At 40.9% G+C, this 24338-nt stretch overlaps 1 protein-coding gene across 1 annotated transcript in view; it reads left to right on the top strand.

The window, feature by feature from the left end:
- Positions 1-618: 618 nt before the first annotated feature.
- Positions 619-24338, top strand: part of DUSP16 (dual specificity phosphatase 16) — a gene marked incomplete at its 5' end in the record, with an annotated part of 31697 nt that continues 7977 nt past the window's right edge. Inside the window, 3 exons of the mRNA XM_082014177.1 lie at positions 619-849; positions 2004-2142; positions 19170-19333. Of these exons, the coding sequence (XP_081870303.1) occupies positions 619-849; positions 2004-2142; positions 19170-19333 (534 nt within the window). The remainder of the gene's footprint in view (positions 850-2003; positions 2143-19169; positions 19334-24338) is intronic.

The following is a 24338-nucleotide window of genomic DNA, read 5'->3' as shown; positions in this document are numbered from 1 at the left end:
TGTCCAGGCAAGATCATTGGAATAGATTCAGAGACTGTAGCTGCAAAAACTCTCTCTAGGTGTTTGGCATATATAGCAGGGAGGGGAACTTCTCAGGAGCGTATTTATTATATGGTACAGACCACCGTGCAGTTAGCCTCAGAGCTGAACGTTTTGTTCTGCAAACTTCCATGGCCTCATCTGGTTTGTGGTTGTGTTTTTTTCTTCATTGGTTGTGGTTTTTTTTCTTCATCTTCCCCTTCTTACAGGCTCTTAGTCCGGTGTAAAGCTGATGGGTGGGAGCAAAGGTAAAGAATGATGTAATGCAGCAGCAGCCAGAAAGCATCTTTTGTTTGAATTGTGAAATGGCTACTCCATAGTCATCTCCCGATGAATCAGATGTGAGGGGCTGCTTTGTGGAATGAACCCTTTGTAACGGCACATCAACTGGAAGCAGGAGGAGACATTCAGTTGAAGAGCTCTTTCTGAAAATGGGTTTAACTTTTCTTTTGCCAGTCACTACCAGCATGACCTCATACACTTCTAGTACAATGGTGTGGCTAAGCCTTTGAGTACACAGCCATTACATCATCGCAGCAAATTAGAGAGGGAGGTGGTGAAAGAGGCCTTATTGTTGTCATGGCCGATGAGATGATCAGGACTCAACTCATTGTCGCTGAGAAGTTGGTGGCTTTGCTGGAGAGTGGTACAGAAACATTGCTGCTGATTGATAGCCGCCCCTTTGTGGAATACAATACGTCCCACATCTTGGATGCCATCAACATCAACTGCTCCAAGCTTATGAAGCGGAGGCTGCAGCAGGACAAAGTTTTGATTACAGAGCTCATTCAGCATTCAGCAAAACACAAGGTAGGGGTCATTTTCCTGTTGTTCCTTGTATTTGCCTAAAGGAGTGCCTGGAAATCAACTTGTAATAATTTTTCTTTAGATATTTCATTTAAAAAAAACTATAATTGGGGGACTGAGTTTTGCTGAGCTCTTACCTGATTTAAGAGGCTATTGGTTACTACTAAGTTCATCTTCAGGATTCTTTGTAGCCTGCCTTTCCCTAAATGACACGGTAATGGGGAGGAATTCAGAAATTACTCAGAAAAAATGCTCTCAGGGTTCTTGTATATCTTGCAAATCACAGTTCACAAATCAGAAAATTAAATGTATGTAATTAAGGCAGGAAACATTCTAAACTTTGAAGGATTCTTTGGGGTCCATGGTGGTAGGGGTTGCTTAGCAAGTAGTCGTACAGTTTGCAAAGAAAGTGTAGCTCTGTCAATCCTGACTCCTACTTGCTGTTTAAAATACTTTCCATGTGAATAGTTTGATGGGGTTTTGGTTGTTGGGTTTTTTGCTGTTGTTTTTTTTTTTTTTAAATGGTGTTACTAGTGATAAGAAAATAGCTAAGCTGTTTAAACTTAATAAGTATCTATGTGTTTTGGGTTTTTTAATCCATTGGCATTTGTTTCAAATGTTCTGGTTACAAAAGTAATCTATTACATTCTTGCTTTGGCATGTTAAAAACCGAAGCCTATTATTACTACTATTGTTATTATTACTATTATCTAAAGCATATTTCATATGTAAAGTTGCGTGGATGGCTAAAACGTGTGTGGTTTTAGGCAGTTTAAGGTCTCCCTACTGTATGCACAAAAAACCCGAGAAGCAGAAACTGAGGTAGGGTCTTCTTTTAAAAAGCTTAGTTTTTAAACAAACCAACTAACCTAGCTGAAGATAAAGCATTTTACAAGTGACATACAATTACCTAATGGTAGAAGTTTACAGGGTATGCTTCAACTTGGAGCAAATAATCAATTTACAAACTCTCAAAGTTAAATCTGATCGGGCATATTAAGTATGAAACAAAAACTGGTTTGCATACAGCTACATAAGAAATCTATATATCTGAACTGCTGCATAGCAAATATGTGGGAACCCTGATGCAGGTGATAATGTGGTGCTTTTAATCATCTTCTTCCTTCCTATCTTACCCTGAATTACTTGTGTTTCAGATTGAAATTGATTGCAAGCAGGAAGTGGTGGTGTATGACCAAAGCTCTAAAGATGTGACCTCTCTCTCATCAGACTGCTTTCTTACTGTGCTCCTGGGCAAACTGGAGAAGAATTTCAGCTCTGTGTATCTGCTTTCAGGTATGATGTACCAAGAAAAAAACCAAAACACTCGAATAAGGAGAATAAAGGAAAGTTATTCAGCTGTCGTCATAGCTGACGTAAGCACAATTTTGCAACAGTGCTGGTATAAACTTAAGTTATAGCATAGCTTTTTTTGTAGTTCTTTATGCATATAGTGACACTCATAATACATATCATGCTTAGAAATTGCATCTTACAGGGGATATATTACACCATTAGTGCTGTGTAAATGGAAATTGGTCAACACGGGGTTTTTTTAGATGCATATGTCTGCTATTTTAGGGTCAAAAATAGTACAAGAAATGTGCTTCCTTGGTCTTCTAAGTATTGTGTGTGCTAGGAGGAAAATTTCTTCCTTGCTGAGTTGGTAATTACTACCAAAATAACAAGAGAAATGAACTCCCAGAGTTATGGAGATGATTTTTGTATGACTTTTTAAACTTCAGCTTCTTAAGTGGTAGTACTCTCTTTAGGTCTTCTCCCTCATCCCTACCTGTTTCTTCCTCTCCTCTCTCTCTCTCTCTCTCTCTCTCTTTTTTTTTTTTTTTTTTTTAATCCCAGGTCAAAGCATCCATAGAAATGCAAGTCCTTATAATACAGAGTTTGTTGGTGTTAACGTGTGCTTGTGTTGCTATTTCTGTCATGGAACAGTAGACAGTGTTCACAAGGAGGAACAAGGAGGAGCATGAAGTAGATTCAGGGTTGAAAGAAGAGGGGATGACGAATACAAGTAGGAAATCCATTGCAGTGACTTGATCAGTGATCTAATGAAGTGTATACACAGTCTCTGAAATGTTAAAACTACAGTCAGAGACTGAATAATGATGAGGAAAAGAGAAAGAACTCCAGAGAGAAGCTTCCTCTTAGCATGAAGATTTCACTGAGGTTTGTAGTGACTTCAGATGAAAGTGATAGGGAGGTGGATGTGTTGCTGAGAGAATTTTCCCAAGCTATTTTGAAAGTGACTACAGAGAAAAATGAATAATTTCTGCACTTGGACAGGTACATTTGGTGCTCATATGAGCTGTACTTTCAGAAAACTAAGTAAGGTTTTGCCTGAGCTATGTTTGGTGCTTCTGTTTTCTTTGCTCTCTTGGTAAGAATTACGCCCGTGGGTTGTGGACTACAAGTTAAGTAACTCTTCTTCTATATGAGCCACCAAGTAAATGTGTGGTGTCTAGGCACACTAAATGCTTAATGTGAGATCACTGAAATATGTGGTTAATACTCCCTTAAATTTAAAACTGTTATTTAAAAAATAGGGGTGTCTAGAAGCAGTTGATGCCTCTTAAGAAGTCCTTTTATTGTTTGAATACCCAGCTCTGCTCATCTGTCCTGAGGTTTTTTAATAACTAGAAGCGTATTACAGCTTCATGCAGCAATACAGACTTTTCACAACTTAATTTCCGTGGTGGAGGGAGACACATGTATCTAAAAACTAAGACTTAAACCTCATGGCAGGGAGAAGTTGCGGGGAGGGAGCAGGGGGGGAAAGATCCTTAATAAGGCCAAGCAAAGGAGAGTATCAAAAAACTTTGCTTCCTTCTATTGTCACTCTATAGATTAGTTGTGTGAGACATGGCTTTGATCTCCTTGTTCCTTTGCTGGACCACATGAAGGAGGTGGTCAGAGTGTCTCCAGCCTCAAGTGTGCCCGTGGCTCCTGTAGGAATGGACAGTAGCAGGAAGGGAGTGTTCCCCAGCCCCCCAGTGCATAGTCTGGGCAAATGCCAGTTGCATGTGTCTTACTGATACTATGAGAAATTGCTTTGGTTTTGGTTTAGTTTTTTATTTTATTTCTAGCACATGGTAGTTGTCTGTTCAAGCTGATAATGCAGCTTGAACCATATACAAGATACTAGTGCACGTTAGCTAGCTGAGGTGAGCTTAGCCACGTGCAGCTAAGAGGGAGAGAAAGGGAATCTGAGGTGGTAAAACCCACCTTATAGAAAGGAGGATTTTTATTTTAGCATGTCAAATGCATTTCTCTTAGCCAAGATTAGATTTGAGAATTTCATCTTATTTTTGGTTAAATAGAAAATGATGGGGATATTTATGAATGCAGAAACAACTAATGGCTTTAAAACCTGTGGTAGAGGAGTATAAGAACAAAAGGGAAATGCAAGGAAAGTGTTTACTACTGATCTATTACAGGTAGGTGCTCACTTCAGGAAATATATCCAACTAAAATGAATGAGTGGTAAAGTAATTAATGTCAGCTCTATTCCTTTAGGTCTCTAGCATTTCCTTCTCTTATAATAAATGTGTTCTGATTTTAATCCTTACATAAGAAAATACATTTCACAGTCCTGTTATTTTCTTACATGACAGAATCATTAAGGTTGGAAAAGACCTCTAAGATCATCAAGTCCAACTATCAATTCACCACCACCATGCCCTTTAAACCATGTCCTGAAGTGCCCTGTCTACACGTTTTTTGAACACTTCCAGTGATGGTGACTCTACCATCTCCCTGGGCAGCCTGTTCCAATGTTTGACCACTTTCTCTGTAAAGAAATTTTTCCTAATATCCAATCTAAACCTCCCCTGGCACAACTTGAGGCCATTTCCTTTCGTCCTATCACTAGTTACTTGGGAGAAGAGACCAACACCCATCTCACCACAACCTCCTTTCAGGTAGTTGTAGAGACGGGTTCTATTAAAAAAATAAGTACTTAAAAAACACACATGCACAAGAAACCTTTTTGGATGTGGTGTGATGGAGAAGGTGCTAGATTTGGTCTTATGGAAAGTTCCATGGAGATTATTGATACATGGCTCTAGGAAACTAGATAAAATGTGTTGTCTCAGCAAGCTGATGGCGAACTCTCATAAACGTTTATGGCCCATAATGAGAGCAGAGGTCAGTGCACCGTGTAAAAAGAAAAACCTTTGGACTTCAGTTTTCCCTATGCCACTCAATGTGGTTTACTTGAAAGAGTGACCTTAAATAAACATTTTGGGGTAAGAAAATATTTTTTGTTGAGATAGAATAAGGAGCAATTAACAAATTTCTGAAATTCCTGCATCTGTTCTTCCTACCTCCCCCCATTACTGAGCACTCAGTGAGGTGTTTTTTTATTTAGGTTGTGCATAAAGGTATGCTCCACCCTGGAGGTTGTTTTTCATTGAAGTAACTAATGTAAAGACCTCAAAGGAACCTTTACCAATTAGTTTAAGCTCTTGATCTAACCTCATAAAAGTATTTATAATCTGGTGGGGAATGTTCTCTGAAATTTAAATATTTGTTCCGGTTCTTAATTTTTAACAGTGCCCAAAATACTGAAATGTGGGTACTGAAGGCTTAACTCCACTCCCACTATCGCATCTACTCTGCTGAGTTAAATAAGATGTAAACACAGGGATGTGACTTGATTCTTTCTTTTCCCATATTTTGAGAACTGGATTTACTTTTATGGAGTCTTTTCCTAGTTACAGTGTTTTTGTGACGTTTCTGCTTGCTCTGCAGAAACAGTTAAGAGATTACCGTTTCTTGCTTGATGAATTAGAATTATTAAGGTGGTAAACGCCAAGAGCCTTGCTTAAATTCTCTTCCACTATGCGAATGGAAATGATTCATGTTCTACTTTCCTAAAACACTCACTCTTCCCTACTTCTCTTAATCTGTCTTATTCCTATTTGTACAAGCGCAGATGTCTTCTTCATGATGGTTACCTTTCAAATGTTGCCCATGATGAAGATGAAGCAGAGCTTTTTATTCATTTATTTTTATTACAGAAAACTCATGCTAAGCAGAAGGATTTCTTGGGGAGAAAAAGAAAACAACCAGAAATACCTACCTTTCTGTATTTCCAACCGGACATTAAAAATTTTAATAGCTGAACACAGGAATACTGTACTGGCTCTGAACTGAAACCAAAAGCAAGAATTCTTGTACTGGGGTGGACGTGGAACAATGGTAGATATCCAAGAAGGACAAGCTAAACTTCAGAGTACTGTAATGCAGGATCATAGAAACAGTTCCACTGAACTCTAACTAGTGCTAGGAGACCAGAGTGTATTTTGCCAGAAAACCATGAAGGATATATTTTTCTGTCAGTAACTGAATTGCCACTTAGACTTGATGTACTGCGGTGTTCAATGCCACTGAGAACAATCAGTATGGAAAGCTTACATAATGTACCCGATTATAAAGTGTACAGGCATAAGTGGGGTTTTAACCTAGCTTCTGGAATTGGCTGTACAGTTTTACCCTCTGGTGCCTGTATGCTGAGGTGTAGATCTGTACGTGGCTGTATTCCTTTGGAGCTATGCTTCTCATTAAATAGCATCCACCTGATCTGTAGATGTAATCAGGGTTCTGTATAGAAAGTTGCATACTTTCTGTTGCTTCACAGCTCGAGATGAAGCTGCCATCCTTCAGTGGATGAAGTAAAGACTACTGGGAAAGAACAACTGGTCTCACGCTCAAGTCAGATGAGAGCTGTCTTGAAAAGGGGTCCATAAACTTCTACATGCTACTTTCTACACAAGTTATCTGTATAATTCAGGGAATCACTAGCAGAGAATTACAGATTTTCTAGGTGCCCAGCGTGAAGTCTGCATTTGTCTTGCAGAACCACTGAGCACTGAGCTGGGGAGATGTACGCCTCCCTCCCAAAACCGTGGCTGGACTGTGGGTACAGCCACCATGTAAAAAAATGGTGTTGACAGGTAATCGAGGTGAAGTGATGAATTGCCTACTAATATCTGCTACCCTTCTGCCTGTGAAAATTGTCAGCAATAATATGATTTAATGCGTTTTGCTTTCACAAGAGCTCTCTGATAATCTACAGAGCACAAAGCTACCATAAGCAGAAAGACATAAATTATTAATTTTGTATTCAGTAAGGAATGCAGGTGACATATGCAGTGGACAATGAATGGAGATGAATGAAGTCATAAGCTGAGTATGTAAAGAAACAGCAAACAGAGTGAGTTCAGTGAGATAGGGCGAAGATCCTGGAAACAGAACAGTGAGTGATTAGCCAGGGACTGTTGCAAAAGGTATGTTTTTGCTGCAACTTCCCACATCGTTTCCCCCTGACCTGTCCCTCACCTAACAAAGCCTGTGTACAAATGGAGGACTTGCATGGAGGACGTTAAGGAGAAGGAAACAAGGCAGGAACTCTTCTACAGTTTTACAGTCTTCTTTATACTGGCATTTTTCTTAAAACTATTTGAAATTGGAAGTCCATTTAAAGGAATCCTAGTATAAAAATGCCAGTATCTCTAGGGCACATTTACCATTGTGTTGTGTCTATTTGCCTAAAGCAAAGCTGGATGGAAAAAAAGCCCAGTGCAGTCTCTCCACTTTGTCACCAGAAAAACTGTGCCTTGTGGCAGAGGAGCTGGAGATCTTAAGAATATTCTTTTATAGGTAGAGCTAGTCATTTCTATCTCCTGAAGTGACCAGGGCTGCAAGACTGAGCTTTTTTCCCTGTTTCTGCAGTCCCGTACGCCAAGTAGGAGGATATTCCGTATGGACTGAAAGATGGCATGAGGTGGCTGTGGTTTGTGCTGTTAAATTCCTGGCTAACACCCTAACACCTTTTAACATTTGGATTTGGAGGTTAATAACTTTTGGTTGTGGCCAACTGAAGTTCTGAGCGTTCCTTGTAAGTCTTTGCAGAGTGCCTCAAGGAGAAGAGCACACCTTCAAATGACGGTTATCGATTAAAATAATCAAGTTATCTGCAAGTTGAAATAATTACAGTGAGAATGAGCTGTTAAACATCCTGCCAGTGTTTAGAGAAGGAAAGATAGTTGCACAATGATGCCGGCCTTCCTGATAGCACTGTCTGGCTGATGCCATTAAAAGCTGGTCTCTAAAGAAAGAGGTAAAAGTCTTGCCGAGGGAGTGCAGCATTCCCAAAGTGGTCCTGTAACCCATGGAGTGCGGCCAGTGTCGGTGGGGAGGAGACGAGAGCGAGAGAAGAGCTTAGCTCTGAATTGCCACCTTCGAAAGTCTCCCTCTCTATGAATTTTTAATAAGAGCATAGAAAAACTAGTACCCTTGGCTACAGCTAGTCCTCTGCAAATATCCTCCCACCCTTCATACTTAAAATGCAGTTTTGAGTGTTCGTTTAGTGCCATGATTGTTTTAAGCACTTGAAGAATGGGAGTAGGGTTTATTACTTTCATATGTGTATCCACTTGCTGTCTTTTGAGAGAGAGCGAAGTTTGACTAGTGTGGAGCTCTCCTAACATTTCTCAAACCCAAGAATAACTTGTTAAGTTTGCTTTTGTTTTGGATACCACTAGATGCTTGTGAAACTTAATTGACTGAAATTATGATGAGGGTATCTTTATTTTTTTTTTCTTTAAAGGCAGAAAGGGCGAGCGTGACTGTTCAATATGCTCTCTTTATGTGTCGTTAGTCTGACTTTTTCGTATGCCACTTGGGTGGGAGGGGGGTCTTGACCCCATTCTTGCCCCCCTCCCAAGCCTTGTTTGCTTAACCTGCCTATTAACCTCGTCTTGCCAAAGGCAGAAACCCTCCAGGGCAAAGGCCTTCCCTTGCTACTGTGCTTGTAAAGCACCTGGCATAGCGGGGCCACTTTCTGAACGCCGCCGTAATAAAAACACCCCCAGCTTTCCCAAACCGTGAAACCTTGAATCCGGTGGAAGGACTCCCCGTGGCTGACGGGAGGGGAGGGGAGGGCGGGCGCGGGGATGGTGGTGCTCCTAACGGGGCTCTCCAGCCTCAGCTTATGTAATGGAAAATGGCAAGCATCCCTGCCGAGCAGAGCTGGAATGCGTGAATTGTAATGGCCTGTGGAGGTCTGCAGCTCGTTTAAACAGAGTGGAAACATTGTAGATTCATAAAACTTGTGAGTCAGAAAGTTTACAACTTTCCTTCCTTACAGCAAGGGAAAAATCCATACTGCAGCTTTTAGGTAAACATTTTAATGTTTGATGGGAATGCGACCATGAAAGTGCTGTTAAGTCACAGCGTCAAGAGCCTCTGATCTGCTTTGAGGCAAAGTAAATGTTACAGTTAGGGGTTTGTATATTTTGTCTTTGCTATAGTGCTGTTTAAACTTGATTTATTTTTTTTAGTTTTCAATAATGTTACGTTACGTGCCTGGCACTAATCAGTATTTGCAGTAACAAATTCTAAATTGCTATTAGGAGAAAAAAGAAAAAAGGCTAAACAGGAAAGTACTCCACTGCATACCTTTGGTGAATACAGAAGTTTGGTAAGGCTTACTTAAAATTACAGGGTCTAAATATTATGTTGTGGAGGTAGCTGCAAGTTTTGCTGCCTTTCCCTTTAAAAAGGGGTCCTAATATAATATTAGTATATGGCTATATAAAATTTTTGAATAATTAGTGCCATTACTGAAGAAGCAAATTCTGGATTTAACAAAGGTGGTGGTATCTTCTGCCAAATACACAAGCTCCTTCTTGCAATCCTTTCCTAGTACCTGCATGTCATCTTTGTTTTTGACTTGTCACTTAGGTCTTCAACCTTTTCCATTCCCTGCTTTAAAATAATTGTGGTTGATGCTGAGTTAACACTGATGGACTGGCAGACAATTAGGTCTTTGAGGCAGAAAAGGAAAGAACTTGCTTCTAGCCTGTTTTCAAGAATTCATTGAAGAAAACCAATTTTGGCCCTTTTGGATTTTTCTAAACAGTCCGAATCCAAAGTAGAGGGAAAAGGAGCAGTATCTGATTTGAATGGCACTTAAGAGAAATGCCAAAGTTTGCTCTGTTACCAGTGTGCATTGGCCTTAAGCTTTTCCAGCAGACTCCATGACCTGTGAAAACCAGACATGTTCATGGTCTCCATCAGGAGCACAAGATGGGATCTTTCTGTGCATCCTGTGTGAGGCACGCAGAGCTGCAGGGCCAGCTGGATCTGTGGGGATGTGGTAGAAAACACTTCATAGGCTTTTCTCAGCCTGAAGTTTTAGGGAAGCCAAGCTCATAGGAGTTGCCATGTTGTCTGTCTCTCTGCTGTCACCCACAAAAGATATTTAAGCTTGTTGGTCAACTTCAGTAAGGTTTGACAAAAGGAGTAATTAAATGAAAAAAATAACGTTAATTTCTTGCAAGGCCTATGAAAATAATCACTTGTACAGTGGAGAGCCTCATATTAGTGTCTCGCCCTGAAAAGTACTTTCGGGTTGAGCCAAGCTAGAAGTGGATTTGCTGGTGTGACCAAGCAGCAGTGCTGTGTGGGCCCCGGCAATGCAAGAAGAGTCCTTAGGATCTCATAGCTCCCAAGGATCTACCATGAGATGGGCACCGGTGGCAGGTGGGATTCTTGGTTCTGCAGCCCCTCAAATTACTTGGTTGAAAAACTTGTTTGCTGATTGTGAAGGTGAAAGGCTGCTCTTCTGGTCTTTAGAATTGGTCTCCATTAGTTGGAGAAGGTGGCTGGGATGTCTCAGCTGTCAACCTCTTCTCTAGCTGAATTTCTTCTCTTCTCCCCTTCTCCTTGGCTTTGCTGCCAGGCTCTGGGTGTGAAAGGCAGTTGCATGGGGTTCTCTTTTGAGCCTTAGCCGACAGGCTTATAGGAAATATACAAAGTGATGTGAAAACCTATTTTCTCATCTTCCTTTCATTCCAAATTGTTTCACGGCTGCCTTTACAAAGAATAAGTAAGAAAACTTCCCAAAATAAATGCAGCGTAAGCTTGTTGGTTACATTTGCTACTGTTAGGATTCGTATATGCTGTCCTTTTTGTAGAAGTTACAACTGTGCTTGGACAGTTTTCTAGAAAAAGCAAGTTACACCTAATGGGAAAGTCCCCTCTTTTCATGTTTCCCTTTCACTTCAGAGTTGTGGGCACGTCAGCTGTTGCACTTTAATTTCATATCCAACCTTAATCCACCTTCTCTCGTCTCTTCTGAGGTGTAGTCAGGTCTCTCTTCCTTTCTGAGCTTTGTCAGTATGCCTCATTAGCAAGAACAGCTATCTCTGTATGATTAAGGATAAAACTACTGGTGCAGGTCTCTGCAAACACTTGAGGATGGAAAGGAATTATGGAATTGGCTGTTTCAATGGTAATTTTAAAAGCAGCTTTAAAGAGATACTAGGATTGCCTCAAGATTGATTTTTTTTTTTCTGTGCATTAGAAATAAAAGTTGAGACGCAGGATGAATGTATGAGGGAACATCTGTGCTACACTAAATACATGTGGACGGGGGTGATGCCACTGAAGCAAGCCGTTTGGCTAATGTAACCATTGTTAATTACAGCCAGCCAACAGCCTGGTTACTGTAGCGTGTCATGTAAGCATTGGTGAGCTGCTTAAGGTGAACTTTGAAAGCTGATAGGAGGAGAAAACGGCATTCTCCTCTCTTTCCAGCACCCTGCAAAAAAGGAGAGATATTTGGGGGAGGTGGAGGGCAGGAGAGCAAAGCAAGTACCAGGCTGGTGGGTGTGAGAAGTGTGCAAGGTAGATGCAAACGTTGATCTGCTCAATAACGGGTGAAATTTCACTGGACCAGCCATCATATCCTAAAGCTGAAGCTGAGTAAACTGTGTGTGTGTGAGGAATCATAGAATCTGTGGGTTTAAAGGGACCTTTTAAGGTCATCTAGTCCAACACCCTGGTATGAGCAGGGACATCTTCAACTAGATCAGGTTGCTCAGAGCCCCATCCAACCGGACCTTGAATGTTGCCAGGGATGAGGCATCTACCACCTCTCTGGGCAACCTGTGCCAGTGTTTCACCACCCTCATTGTGAAAAATTTCTTCCTTATATCCAGTTAAAACCTGCCCTCTTTTAGTTAAAAACCATTATACCTTGTTCTGTTGCAACAGGTCCTGCTAAAAAGTCTGTCCCCATCTTTCTTAGAATCACAGAATCACAGCAAAATTAAGGTTGGAAAAGACCTTCAAGATCATCAAGTCCAAACATCAACCCCACACCACCGTGCCCACTACACCATATCCTGAAGTGCCACATCTACACATTTTTGGACACTTCCAGGGATGGTGACTCCACCACCTCCCTGGGCAGCCTGTGCCAATGCTTGACCACTTTCTAATTTTTTCTAATATCCAATCTAAACCTCCCCTGGCACAATTTGAGGCCATTTCCTCTCGTCCTATCGCTGGTTACTTGGGAGAAGAGACCAACACCCACTTTGACACAACCTCCTTTCAGGTAGTTGTAGAGAGTGATAAGGTCTCCCCTCAGCCTCCTCTTCTCCAGACTAAACAACCCCAGTTCCCTCAGCTGCCCCTCATAAGACTTGTTCTCCAGACCCCTCATCAGCTTTGTTTCCCTTCTCTGGACACGCTCCAGCACCTCAATGTCCTTCTTGTAGTGAGGGGCCCAAAACTGAACACAGGATTCGAGGTGCAGTCTCACCAGTGCCGAGTACAGGGGCACGATCACTTCCCTACTCCTGCTGGCCACACTATTTCTGATACAGGCCAGGGTGCTGTGGGCCTTCTTGGCCAAGAAGCCCCCATTAAGTACTGGAAGGCTGCAATAAGGTCTCCTCAGAGTCTTCTCTTCTCTAGGCTGAACAGCCCCAACTCTCTCAGCCTGTCCTCATAGGAGAGGTGTTCCATCCCTCTGATCATTTTTGTGCCTGCTCCAACAGGTCCATGTCTTTCCTGTGCTGAGGGCTCCAGAGCCGGACACAGGACTCCAGGTGGGGTCTCACCAGAGCGGAGCAGAGGGGCAGAATCACCTCCCTCGACCTGCTGGCCACGCTGCTCTGGATGCAGCCCAGGATCTGGTTAGCCTTCTGGGCTGTGAGTGCACATTGCTGGCCCATGTCCAGCTTTTCATCCACCAGTACCACCAAGTCCTTCTCAGCAGGGCTGCTCTCAATCCCTTCATCCCCCAGCCTGCATTGATACTGGGGGTTGCCCTGACCCAGGTGCAGCACCCTGCACTTGGCCTTGTTGAACCTCATGAGGTTCACATGGGCCCATTCCTCGAGCTTGTCCAGGTGAATGAAGAACAACAGTTGCATTTTGAAAACTGAATTTTTAGTAGATTGGTGTTTCTCCTTAACTTCTTTGCTCTTGCCCATGCCAAATGTGTCCCACAAGTACTTGGGCTTCCGTAAGCAAAGAAAAATCCTTTTAGTTTTTAATTCAGAATTATTATGTTTCCTGTGGAATTGTCTTGTCTAATTTTGATTGGTTACATTTCTTTGAGTGGCTTGACTGTTTGAAGGAAATGTAAAGACAGGGAGGAGGAAAAGAAACCAGCCTAACATGGAATGAATGTAGGAAACATCTACCGTTTCCACCCCAGTTTTATGTCCTGTTAGGGTGTCATTTAACTGGAGTGGTTTTATTGAGTATTGGGTAAAACCAGCAAAATGTTACCTGCACTTCACAACCCTGTATTAAGTGTTCAAATGAAGACCTTAGGGCCTAACTGGCCTTTCAGTTGCAAACCTCCATAGTGGTTTACAGAGCTACTGTCCCTACAGCTACAGCATGGCAACAGGCAGCACTGTGGAATGCTCCCCGTCTGTTTCCGTATAACGTAACCGAGATGAGCTGATGTAAATGCTTGTGGTTCTCAGTAGTTATTCCTGTGTATTAATTTAGGATTTGTCTCTGATAGTAGTTAACTAAGTAGTCATCAGGATCTGGATGGATTCCATTCCTTTAATGAAAGGTAGCTGTTCCCAAATCAGTAACATTTCTCTGGCTATCATTTGTTGCCACCTGATCCCATCTTCTCTCCTTCTCCTCTTCCTGCTGCTGGCAAAGTTAGTTGGGAGTTTTATTTATATGAGGATTTATGCAGTGACTCTGTAAGAAAGAATAACTTTTACTGTGCAATTTTGCTGAAACATTTTCATCCCTTCTGGGTTTGGCCCTATTTTGTTTCCTGAGTTGGCTGAGAAGGGATCTGAAACTTCTGATACCAAGATTCCTTTAACAATCATACCTTTATGATCATAATAGTAGTTAGGAAACAGTGGTGTCTTCATCAAAGGAAAGTCTGTAGTCACCACTTTGCAGAACCATAGCAACAGGGTAATTGAGTAGGTTACCGGATCTTGCCAAATTTCTGCTAATGGATGCGGAGGTCTGTAAAGACCTAGGAGGTGTTGGGTTGTCTGCCGCACACACAAGGACTTGGGCTGCAAAACCACTGGCATCTTTTGGCGCCTTAACATGGTTTCGCAGAAGCTCTCGTGTGAGTCGCAGCCACAAGAAGCAAACAGAACGAGACAGCACTGGAATGCGGTACGGTACTGCTGTTCATTAAACGTGCTGCAGCCAGGGGATGCTTGCTTCTCGGTTAAAACTGAAATTGTTTCACTAGGCTGTTTTAACAAGCTACCTAAGCAAGACCTGGGCTACCTTGGGGCAGTTACAGAGCTTTGCAGTCTACTGATGGATCGTCTAAAATTGGAGCAGAATTTAATTAATTGATTTTTGTCTCAGAAACATAAAGGACAACCAGCTGAACATCACAATTTACCACTGCAACTTTGATATCTTTTGCTTTCATGTTGGAAAGTATATTGGATGATAAAGTCTGAAATCACTTCTGTCTCATATTGCTTTAATTTGCTCCTACAGTGATGGAAGTCATCATCCCCAAAGATTTTTTTTCATCCAAACTTAGGTAGGGCCTATTACTCAAGTTAGACAGGCTTAAGAGTACTGCTAGCTACTTGCTGTCAGCCAAAGGATACAATGGCTTACATATGTGCAGTCATGACAGAAGCAACTGTTTAAAACTGAAGAAGGAGATACATTGTGCTGCTTATCCTGCTTGACCATTGAGGTTTTCAGATGTAATGGACCTCTTGCATGAGTGGTGATGGAAGCATCTTCCATTTAATTCATCAATATCAGAAAAAGTAATGAGAAGTTTCAAAAGCCTGCTGAGGTGGGGTGAAGATCTTTTTAAACACAAGCAAAATTTTATCGATACAGGTATAATACATAAAAGTCACTCCATTTCCTTCTTCCTCTGTCCATAACATTCAACTAGACAAGAAGTAGTTTCACCCTGTTGAATGTCAATAGAGCTGTTTCAGCTCAGCTTCATGATCAGGAATACAGAAAACCTGTACGGTCCATAAACCATTTAGGAGAGAATATTTTGGAGTTATTTGTCAGTCTTCTATTTCCAGGACCCAGTTGCATTTATCAAAGACTTCAGTGAGACTTTATTAACCCAACAGCTCTGTTAATGACCTGTAGATTCTCCCCCCCCCCCAGTTTCAACACATTCTTGTGATTGATTTATTATTTGCAGAGGCTGGAGTAGTGGTGGGAGAAAGGGTGTTATTCAGAAACTAAGTAAGAATAAAAGTATGTTTCCTCTTATTAAAACACACTGCACAGTGCTGCCAATAGCCCTATTCAAGGTATGTAAGGAGATTTAAAGATGAAATTTCCCTTAATGCAAAGGTCATCCTCAGATTATGGAATTTGAAACTTTTAAGGCTCAGTTTTCTATTCTGCATTCCCACCTGTACACTAAATTTATTTTCTAAATGTTTAAAGTTTGTTTTTTGAGGACTGTCTGCTTCATTTACAGCAGAAGTGTACAGGTAGCCTGAGTGCTTAAAGCACTTTTCTCATAAGAGGCTCCTCATGCAGACTGTGCATAGACTTCAGACTCACGGGGGCCACAATTTGTGTTCGAAAACCGAGACACGTGAAATAAATACCTTTTTTCTACACATGTTTAGGTGCTGTTTTTTTTTTTTAATGTACGTACCTGTATCTTTTAAAAAATAGATATGTTTTTGTAAGTCAGTGCAAGCAAATAGTGGTGAGTGCAGTTCCTTAGAATAGAAGTCAGGCTCATAATGACATGACAGCTCAGTGATTGTATGCTGGGATGCTGTTGTTCCAGACCCCTGATACTATGTTTGTTGCACTAGAAGTCAATGTTAGTTTAGCAGGATGCATACAAGAGTGCGTTTTGTTGGTATGGGTTTTGTTTGTGTTTGTTTTTTTAAAGCAATTTTTCAACATATGCTGATCTAGAACATGTTTTTCCTATTGTGAGTGCCATAAATCAAGGTTTGTTGAAAAGCGACTAACTTTTTGAAATGGTTATAGAAGGTGGCAGGGTAGATAGATCGATATTTGAAACAAGTCAGCAATTTCATGCTTTTTCAAGTCAGTTCACTAACTGATAATAATACCAGGTTAAAATATATTCAAAGGAAAGGAGAGCTCACTTGGGACTATGAGTAAAGATAGGTAATATAATGTCAGAGGTATCTGATTTGAGTTTTGTGGTTGTAATTCATGTTGTAAAGATACTGAAGCAACGTGTTACTAGGTAAGCATGAGTAGAAACAAGAAAAATTACTTTGAAGGGATGAATGTCCCAGAGAACGTTTTGAAGCATCTAATCATGAATAAATTCAAGTGCCTTGACAGAACCCTAGAATAAAAATAAAATTAAAAAATAACTCCTAACACTTAAATGACAGAGCGTGTGTTCCATCTCCCAAAATCTCAGGTTTTTTTGCTTATTAGCTTCTTGCTTGATTTCTTGTTGTAGTGCTCATACAGAAGTGAGATCAATCTATATGTAGTAGGGAAAACTTTATTTGTTGTTGTTGAACTTTGCCCATGTAGATTTTTGCAAAGAAAGCACATATGTAAAAATCTTTGCTTTGCTTGTGCTGCTTCTTTGTAAGGAAAAAGAGTTAATTCTCTTTCCAGCTGTGTCAGAGAGTGCTCCAGAAAGCAGCCAATAAGCTTTTCCCAAGAAAAAAATAATAGGCAAATGAAACCAAAGGCTGATATTTGATTTCCCCTTCTTTCCCCAACCTCCCAAGGAACTGCTGGGCACCATACCTTGTATTAAATTTAGTCTAGAGGCATATAATGCCTATAAATACGAGAATTGCTTCCTATAAGAGGGGAAAACATTATGCAATACAGAAGAAAATGTAGCAAGTATGCAAGAGAATTGTTTTGCAGACTCCTTCTGTCATTCAACTGATACGTTGAACAAGCAGCATCTGTGCTCCTGAACACGAAGGCTGTAAAGCAAGGAGGGGGAAACCCAGCTTATAGGAATAGAAAATGTCAGCACCAAACCTTTACGGTGTCCTTCAGTTTAGGGGTATGGCTGTATGATGGGCAGCTTAGCATCTCACTACCCATCCCATGCAGTCCAACCGCACCCTCGTATTCTCATGCTAAGCATTGTCATGGTTGTCTGAAATCACTTACCTAACAAAACAGACAAGTGATTTTTAAATTTTTTTTTTTTTTTTTTGGTAAGTCAGGGGACTGTGAACAGGAATTGCTGTTCATAAAACCTTTGTTCTGAAAACTGCTTGCTGGCTTTTTTATTTGTCAGATAAAATGGGCTGTTACACACATGGCTATTACCTTGGGTTTTTCTACATTTACTAAAGGTACGGATTTTAAAATCCAAAGAATAAGCATAATTCAGCCAGTGGTAATGCAAGCTTTGACAAAACAGTACATTATCTTATTATTTTAATTCATATCTTCAAACTGTAATAATAGTGAACATAGCATTTGGCAAATTTAGCACACTAATACTTCACTTCCTTGATGATAAAAAGGTGCCTCATTCTGAATAGGTTATAATTATTCTTCCTTTGCTTAAAATTGCACTTGTCTCTATGCTTTAATTTGAGGAAATAGCTGGGGACTTTCACTGTGGTTTGCACCTTTCACCTTCACTGTTTGGCTGTGAAATGGTGAAAACAGAAAAGTCTATAACATACTGATTTAAACAGCTGCCTCCAGTTCTCCTTCAGACTAGTTTGCGAAGATGAAGTATGAGAATGAGCTGAGCTTGGGGTTTAGCTAGAGTTGGAAAAAGCTACCTAGCTTTCATGAGAATGTGTTTAGTTGGACTGTAAGTTTGTTGCTGGAGGTTTCTTGGGTTTTGTTTTCTAACTGTGGGTAAGGCCATTTGGACCACAGTTGGTAGCACAGATATGTAACACAGCCCTTGTGATGGGAGGGAAGCTGGCAATTAGCTGAGCAAGAAAAAGAAATGGAGCTTGAGCCTGTGTTCTAGGTATTTGTGTCTGGAGCAGTCTCAGCCTTGCTTTTTATTCCCTTCGTGTTCCATAGCAGCTGTGCCGTGCTGATGGTGAAACAGCCTAGGAGTATTTATGATGGCCAGTGGGATTCTAGGTATGGTGTGGAATCAGTTTTGGGTGGATTTAAACATGTCATCAGTCATTCCACTCTAGTTTTCCCGAGTGGCTTATTGCAGCGGTGGGAAATGAGCCTTAATGTGGACAGAGCCTAATAGCTTAACTGGTGTGGACAAAGGAGCAGCTAGTGGTGAAGGGAGTAGAGAGACTTGTGGTGATTTGTTAGGGGAGCCCATGGCTGGGCAAAGTCTTTCCCTGCAGTCCCACTCTGCCTCGCCTTCCCCACTTGAGATGGAGAAGCCTTGGCTTGGTGTGGTTTTGAAAGATGAAACCTCTTCCAGTGTGTTGGATGAAGTATATTAATGATGGAGCAGTGTAGAAAATTATAATAACATAGGATTCCAAAACCAAATGTTAATAATCACACACTGATGCTTTTACCAAATGGAGTAAACATGACTTTTTTCTTAATGAAGTCTAATTATAGACCTAATACAGGAGGAGGTGGTGGTTGAAAACAGCTTGCTGGGGTGGAGAGGAAAAGGTGTGTGTGCTTTTGGTGTGGTGGGTGTTCTGGCTGTTCATTAAAAGTCTCATTTCCACATATTATTAGGAATGGGAAGAAGCACCACAAATTTCTGAGGAATGGGGGGGAGAGAGTGTGAAAGAGCGGGGGGGGGAAGAGAGGGAGAGAGAGGGAGGGAGAGAAGGAGAGAGAGAAAGAAAGAAAGAAGCAAATGTTCCAGGCAGAGTGGGAATACACAACCAGGCCTTGCCTGCTGATGGATGGTTCCGTACAGTCATGGTATCTCTGGAAGAGACACATGTGCAGTTCTGTTAAGGCTTTCCTGCTGCCACTTAACGCCTCCCCATCTCCTGCAACAAATGCTGCTTCCCAGAACTGGTATAGGTGAAAACATTGCATGTGAACTAAATACATACATACTGTTCCTCTCACAGGTGGATTTGCTGAGTTCTCCAGCTCTTTCCCTGGTCTCTGTGAAGGAAAATCCACGCTCGTCCCTACTTGCATTTCTCAACCCTGCCTACCTGTCTCCAACGTTGGCCCAACCAGAATCCTGCCTCATCTCTATCTTGGGTGTCAGCGGGATGTCCTCAACAAGGTGAGTGTCCTGGATGTCATGTTGTTTACTTGGATGAGTATATAATCTCCATCTGTCTTTGCCCATGCTTCTATCATGCTGCATCATTACAGCTATAGATAGTTAATAGCTGTCTGTGCATGGAAAGCTATGGGAGAAATAATGATACACAGATCATATAATTAATCCACGTGTCACGTAATAATGAAACTTGGTCTCCTTTATCCTTCATCTTGGAGAAGATAATATGGTACCTTCCTCAGTAACCTATCAATCAACTGCAAACTAACAAACCCACCATTACAGCAGGTCCAGGTACTTTCTTGTGTATAGCTCTGACTGGTTTGTTTTGGCAGGTCTTGGATGTTAACACAATTATATTAATGGTTACAGTAGGACAAAGGAAGATTGTCTGTTTTTTTAGTATTTCCTTCAAGTGCTGGAAAAAATAACACTCAAATACCATGAATTGTATAATGAGAGACTACTGCAAACAAATCTTTGTACACCTAATAAAATGTTCAGACCTGGACGATCAGTGGGGTCATTTAAAATGAGCTTTTATGGTAGCACTGCACTGAGAAACTTTTACTGTTTCTAAATACATGTGCATTTAATACTTTCTGTTCCTAAAGAATAGCCCGGGATATTTTGGTATACATAAAATAGTCAGCAAAGTGATCAAATATAGAACTTGCCGGGTGCTGGACTATCAGATGTCTAAAAGAGCTTGTCTCAAATTGCTGCAGGTCTATATTCCTATGTATATCCACAGATGTTTGCCTCCGTGAGGAGACCAACTCATGTTGCTTACAATCTGCATCTTGGGTCCCTTCACAAGGGAATTTTTATTACTTCTGCTGCCCTCTTGCCTCCCACATTATCTGACAGTCCTATTCATTAGTTGAATCTCCAACAGCCTTCATAAGTTGGCATGAAATACACGGATAGGGGAGGAGTGCTTCATCCTAGACTATTGCCTTAATTATGTGCAAGGCTTATGTGTATGTGTTTTATCCATGTATAAAGCTTAAGACAGGAAGTGTCCTAATAGTCCTGTAATTGGATCCAATTCATACACTTTGACTTCTACTTTCACTCCATCCCAGTCTGGCCATTAATAGGCTATTTTTAGATTTTTCACAATTGTTTTAGGGGGATTTTTGACACACAAGCGATCATGTAGAAGGTAATTGTGCTTTAATAGAGCGCACAGAAACATCTTTTATATGGAGGATAGTCAGCAGTCGTTGTGTTTAATTTGTCCTTTAAAATCTGCCGTGTCCTTACTGCCAGGTAGGAAGTTAGCAATTCAAACTTGATTCACTTATGATGGATGTCAAAGCAGCTTATTACTTTTCCTATCACAAAAGTGATTTGTGGTCCCCAGACAAAAGGCAGCAGGAACTAAGTAATTAAAAAATAAAAAATTCCTTGCTTTCAATAGTAGAGAATTAGAAAGATGTTCTTATGTTGTTTGTTTCAATGTATGAATGACAAGTGCTATCCTAGGTCACAGTGGGAGTGACAGGGCAAATTGCTCTCCTTGAGGGCCAGGGATGTGCTGCTTCATTTGGGATGTGACTGGAACTCCAGTGCCTTGGCTCTTAAGCGGTGAATAGTCCCAGGGGGATGAAAGAGGCTGTTGCCTTTCCCTGCAATAAATTGGTACCTATGAATAGGTGTTGGGCACAGGCACAGTATATGTGCCTCACCACGAAAGGAATCCAAGCGGTAGCAGCGGTTGGGAATTTCATTACAGGGCCAGAAGAGGCTAAAACCGCAATGACTACTGGTGAGCCCTCATCTACAGGAAGAATTTTGATAGACCTGGTGGTGGCTCTCTTGCCCATTAATCTACAATCTTGATGTTATTTCTGCATATGACAAAGGAAGCCCTGCAGCTGCAGATACTTTAGAATTACTGTAAGACCCTCAAGAATTGGTCATATTTGTACTTCCTCATATATTCTTGTGAGTTAGGATCAAGGATTATTGTGTTTCCCATTTCATATGGAGAACCACAAAAATGACAGCATACAATCCACAGAAAGTTCAGTAAATTCTTACTGCCTGGTGTCATCCTTGACAGTCAATCTTTTGGAAGTTCTTCCATTGGCAACTAAAATACCTCTTAGATTTCTCACCCATTTTAGGACAAATATACATCTTATGATTTCAGATCTATTGTTTTTTGTACCTTTTTCCTCTTTGAACACACACAGGCAATGCTTTATTCTGAGCATGTCACTCGTTCGCTGCACCGAAGTAGACCGTAGTGTCGGTAGCTTATCTTACCTCTTCAGTGTCAGTGGCTGCCTGTGGAAAATCCAAAATGCTTCCATCTTTAATATTGGTATCTTTATTAACCTAAAGCAGCTGTGGGAACAAATTACGATTTCTACTTCTTTTAATCCACCCCACATTTTCCCAACTATTGGCAACTCCCAGTTTCCTGGGTTTAATCAGTTTCTTGATTCAGCTAGAAGTTAGTGGTAGCTAGACAGCAGCACGTTAGAAAGACGAACAACAGATCTCTGCTGCTCTCTCTTCAACACACTTTGCTTCTGGGGAAGCCTGGATCCTACGCAGGGTTATTGGGGAGAGCAAGGAGGATGTCTCTTACTACACTGAGTGCCCAGAAATCCCAATGCATGGTCAAAAAGCTGGAAAGCGAAGAATGTTCAAAAGGGAAGGGCAAGAAAAAACCAGAAACAGGGATAAGTAGCAAAGTTCTGGGACAGTTCTGTTGGGACAGTTCTGTTAGTCTGGGAGCTGGTAAGTGGTCAAGTTTACATGCTGTGGCTTAATGGCCTTGCTGGTTTTTTGGCTATGTGGCACCAGAAGTCAACCTTCTGTTAAGATTAGAGTAGGGTTTTTTTAATTCAAGTCCAGATTTTTTTTTAAATAATTTTTTGAAAAATACTAGTAAGATTCCCAAAACCATTAAGATGTAGTTGTAGACATTGACCTTATTTTTTTGCCTTCAAATGCTACCTTGAGTTCCCATGATTCCTTCCATTGACCAGACATATTGATTTCTCTGAAATATCTCAAAAGTATCTGGAAAAAGAACTCTTAACCTGCACTGCTGTTCAACCTGATGATTTAAAGGTGTGAATTTTCAGCATGTTTTCATCAAGATGAGCTTATCTTTTCAGGATCTTTATAAGTTTATCTCTGAGTGCACAGGTAGGGAAATGCTTGTCTTGTTGCAGGACAATCTGTACTCATGACCTTTTAAGAATACTAACACTATTTGCCATTAATACCTCTGCTGATAACGCTTTATTTATGAAAGATATGCAAAGACAAATGCTTGCTTTGTGTCCTTTAGCACAATTAATGGTTACTTCAGAAAAGTCTTAGGAGATTCTTTATATTTTTGCTTTACAGATGTCTTTCTAAATGCTTAATTCTGAAAATGTTCATAATACTTTTTTGCAGTGTTGAAATACTAAAAAGTTCAGAAAAGGTCTTCATAAGAGTTCTAACAGAAAAGTTTGTCTCAGTTTTTGGGTCTCAGTGTGATATATTGGTGGCATTGCAAGAGTGTACTTACTTTTTTACAGAAGATCTTTGTTGCCCTTTGTGGAAGAGAGGCAAACTAAATTCTAACCTACCTGGGAGTGACAGTGTCCTTTCTGAAAGTTAGTGTAACAGGGAAAAAAAAAAAAAAATCTGTGCTGTGGTTATGGGCCTGAACATACTTACATCTCATGTTTTGTACGAGCATTTAAACTGGAAAACTTTCTGCTTCACTATTTACATAACTATTCTCTTTCTTTTCTTCCAGATCTGGATTTTATTTCCTGGAACAAAATAACATTTTAGGGTGCCATTAATTTTCAGATTAAACAAGTCATAAAATGTAAATAAGCTGACAAAAGAGCATTTACCTTCTTTTCACAAAGCTGTTAGTATTAGGATTTCTGGATCTTCCTCCCATCATAATTCAGTTCTTCCTCTTGGGTGCCTTACAATGAAGGCACTGTTATGGTTATTATATTGGAGCATGTTGCACAGGGCATGATTGATACTTTAGAACAGAAGGAAGCATAGGTTTTTTTCTTTAGCCTCAGTCTCAAAGACAAGCACTAACACATTTTTTGGGTGTTTTTTTGGCTCTAAGATTTCAGACTTGGCATCTGCAGCCTTCTCGTTCTCATTCGAATAATCAGTTCCACATCAAAAACCTTGCATAACTGTGGAATCGTGATGGTTGGACTCTGCAGCCCGCCAATGCTTATGCTTTAAAAGAAATAATAAGGTTTCTATTTTTCTTCTAAACTCATCAGCCTCCTCTCAGCTATATTCTGAACAAACATGCATCATGGCAGTCCCATTTGTTAGGGGTACTTTCACCGCCTCCTTCCTTTATACACCATAACGTTCATGACCCTGCATGTACTCTTGTACTTGCTATTCCAGTTGTTCCTTGCTCACCTTAAAGCGGTGACAAAAGTAGGTGAGAGCTACTTGGGGGCAGCGTTTCAACGTCGCGATCTAAAGATACTTATTTTACAGAAGTTGATGTTGAAGAGCTTGGGATCCTAGAAGAGGAAAGCTGTGTAGCCCAGGGCAGTGAGGCAGAGATGCTGGGGATCGGGGTCTCCCTTGCACACGTAAGGTACCACAGGTCTAGCGGTAGCTAGTCCCCTGTGCCCAGGAACGCCATTCCCAATACCTTCCCTCTCTGGATAATTCCAAATATTCCCCTGCTTCCTTACAGCACTCTTGCTTTTAAACTTTTAGGTCTATCTGTGTATGGCGGCTAAATTATAGTAAAGGAAGGTGTGACGGAGTCGGCTATGAAAGGCATGCAGGGAGCTTGCTGGTTGAGTTGGGGAGATGTGAAGGGAGGGAGAGAGGGAAATCAGTGACATATTGGAATTTGTTGTCGTTGATGAGAAGCTGAGCTTGACTGTGAGCGTCACCTAGGAAAACTGGCAGGGTAAGAAGCAGTAAGGTTGAGAACTTATTTTGACACATCCAGCCTTTTTTCTTTCTTTTTTTTTTTCTTTTT

The sequence above is a fragment of the Phaethon aethereus genome, assembly GCF_964289735.1.
Source record: "Phaethon aethereus genome assembly, chromosome: 1".
Classification (NCBI taxonomy): Eukaryota; Metazoa; Chordata; class Aves; order Phaethontiformes; family Phaethontidae; genus Phaethon; species Phaethon aethereus.
This window is presented reverse-complemented; position numbering and strand designations above follow the sequence as displayed.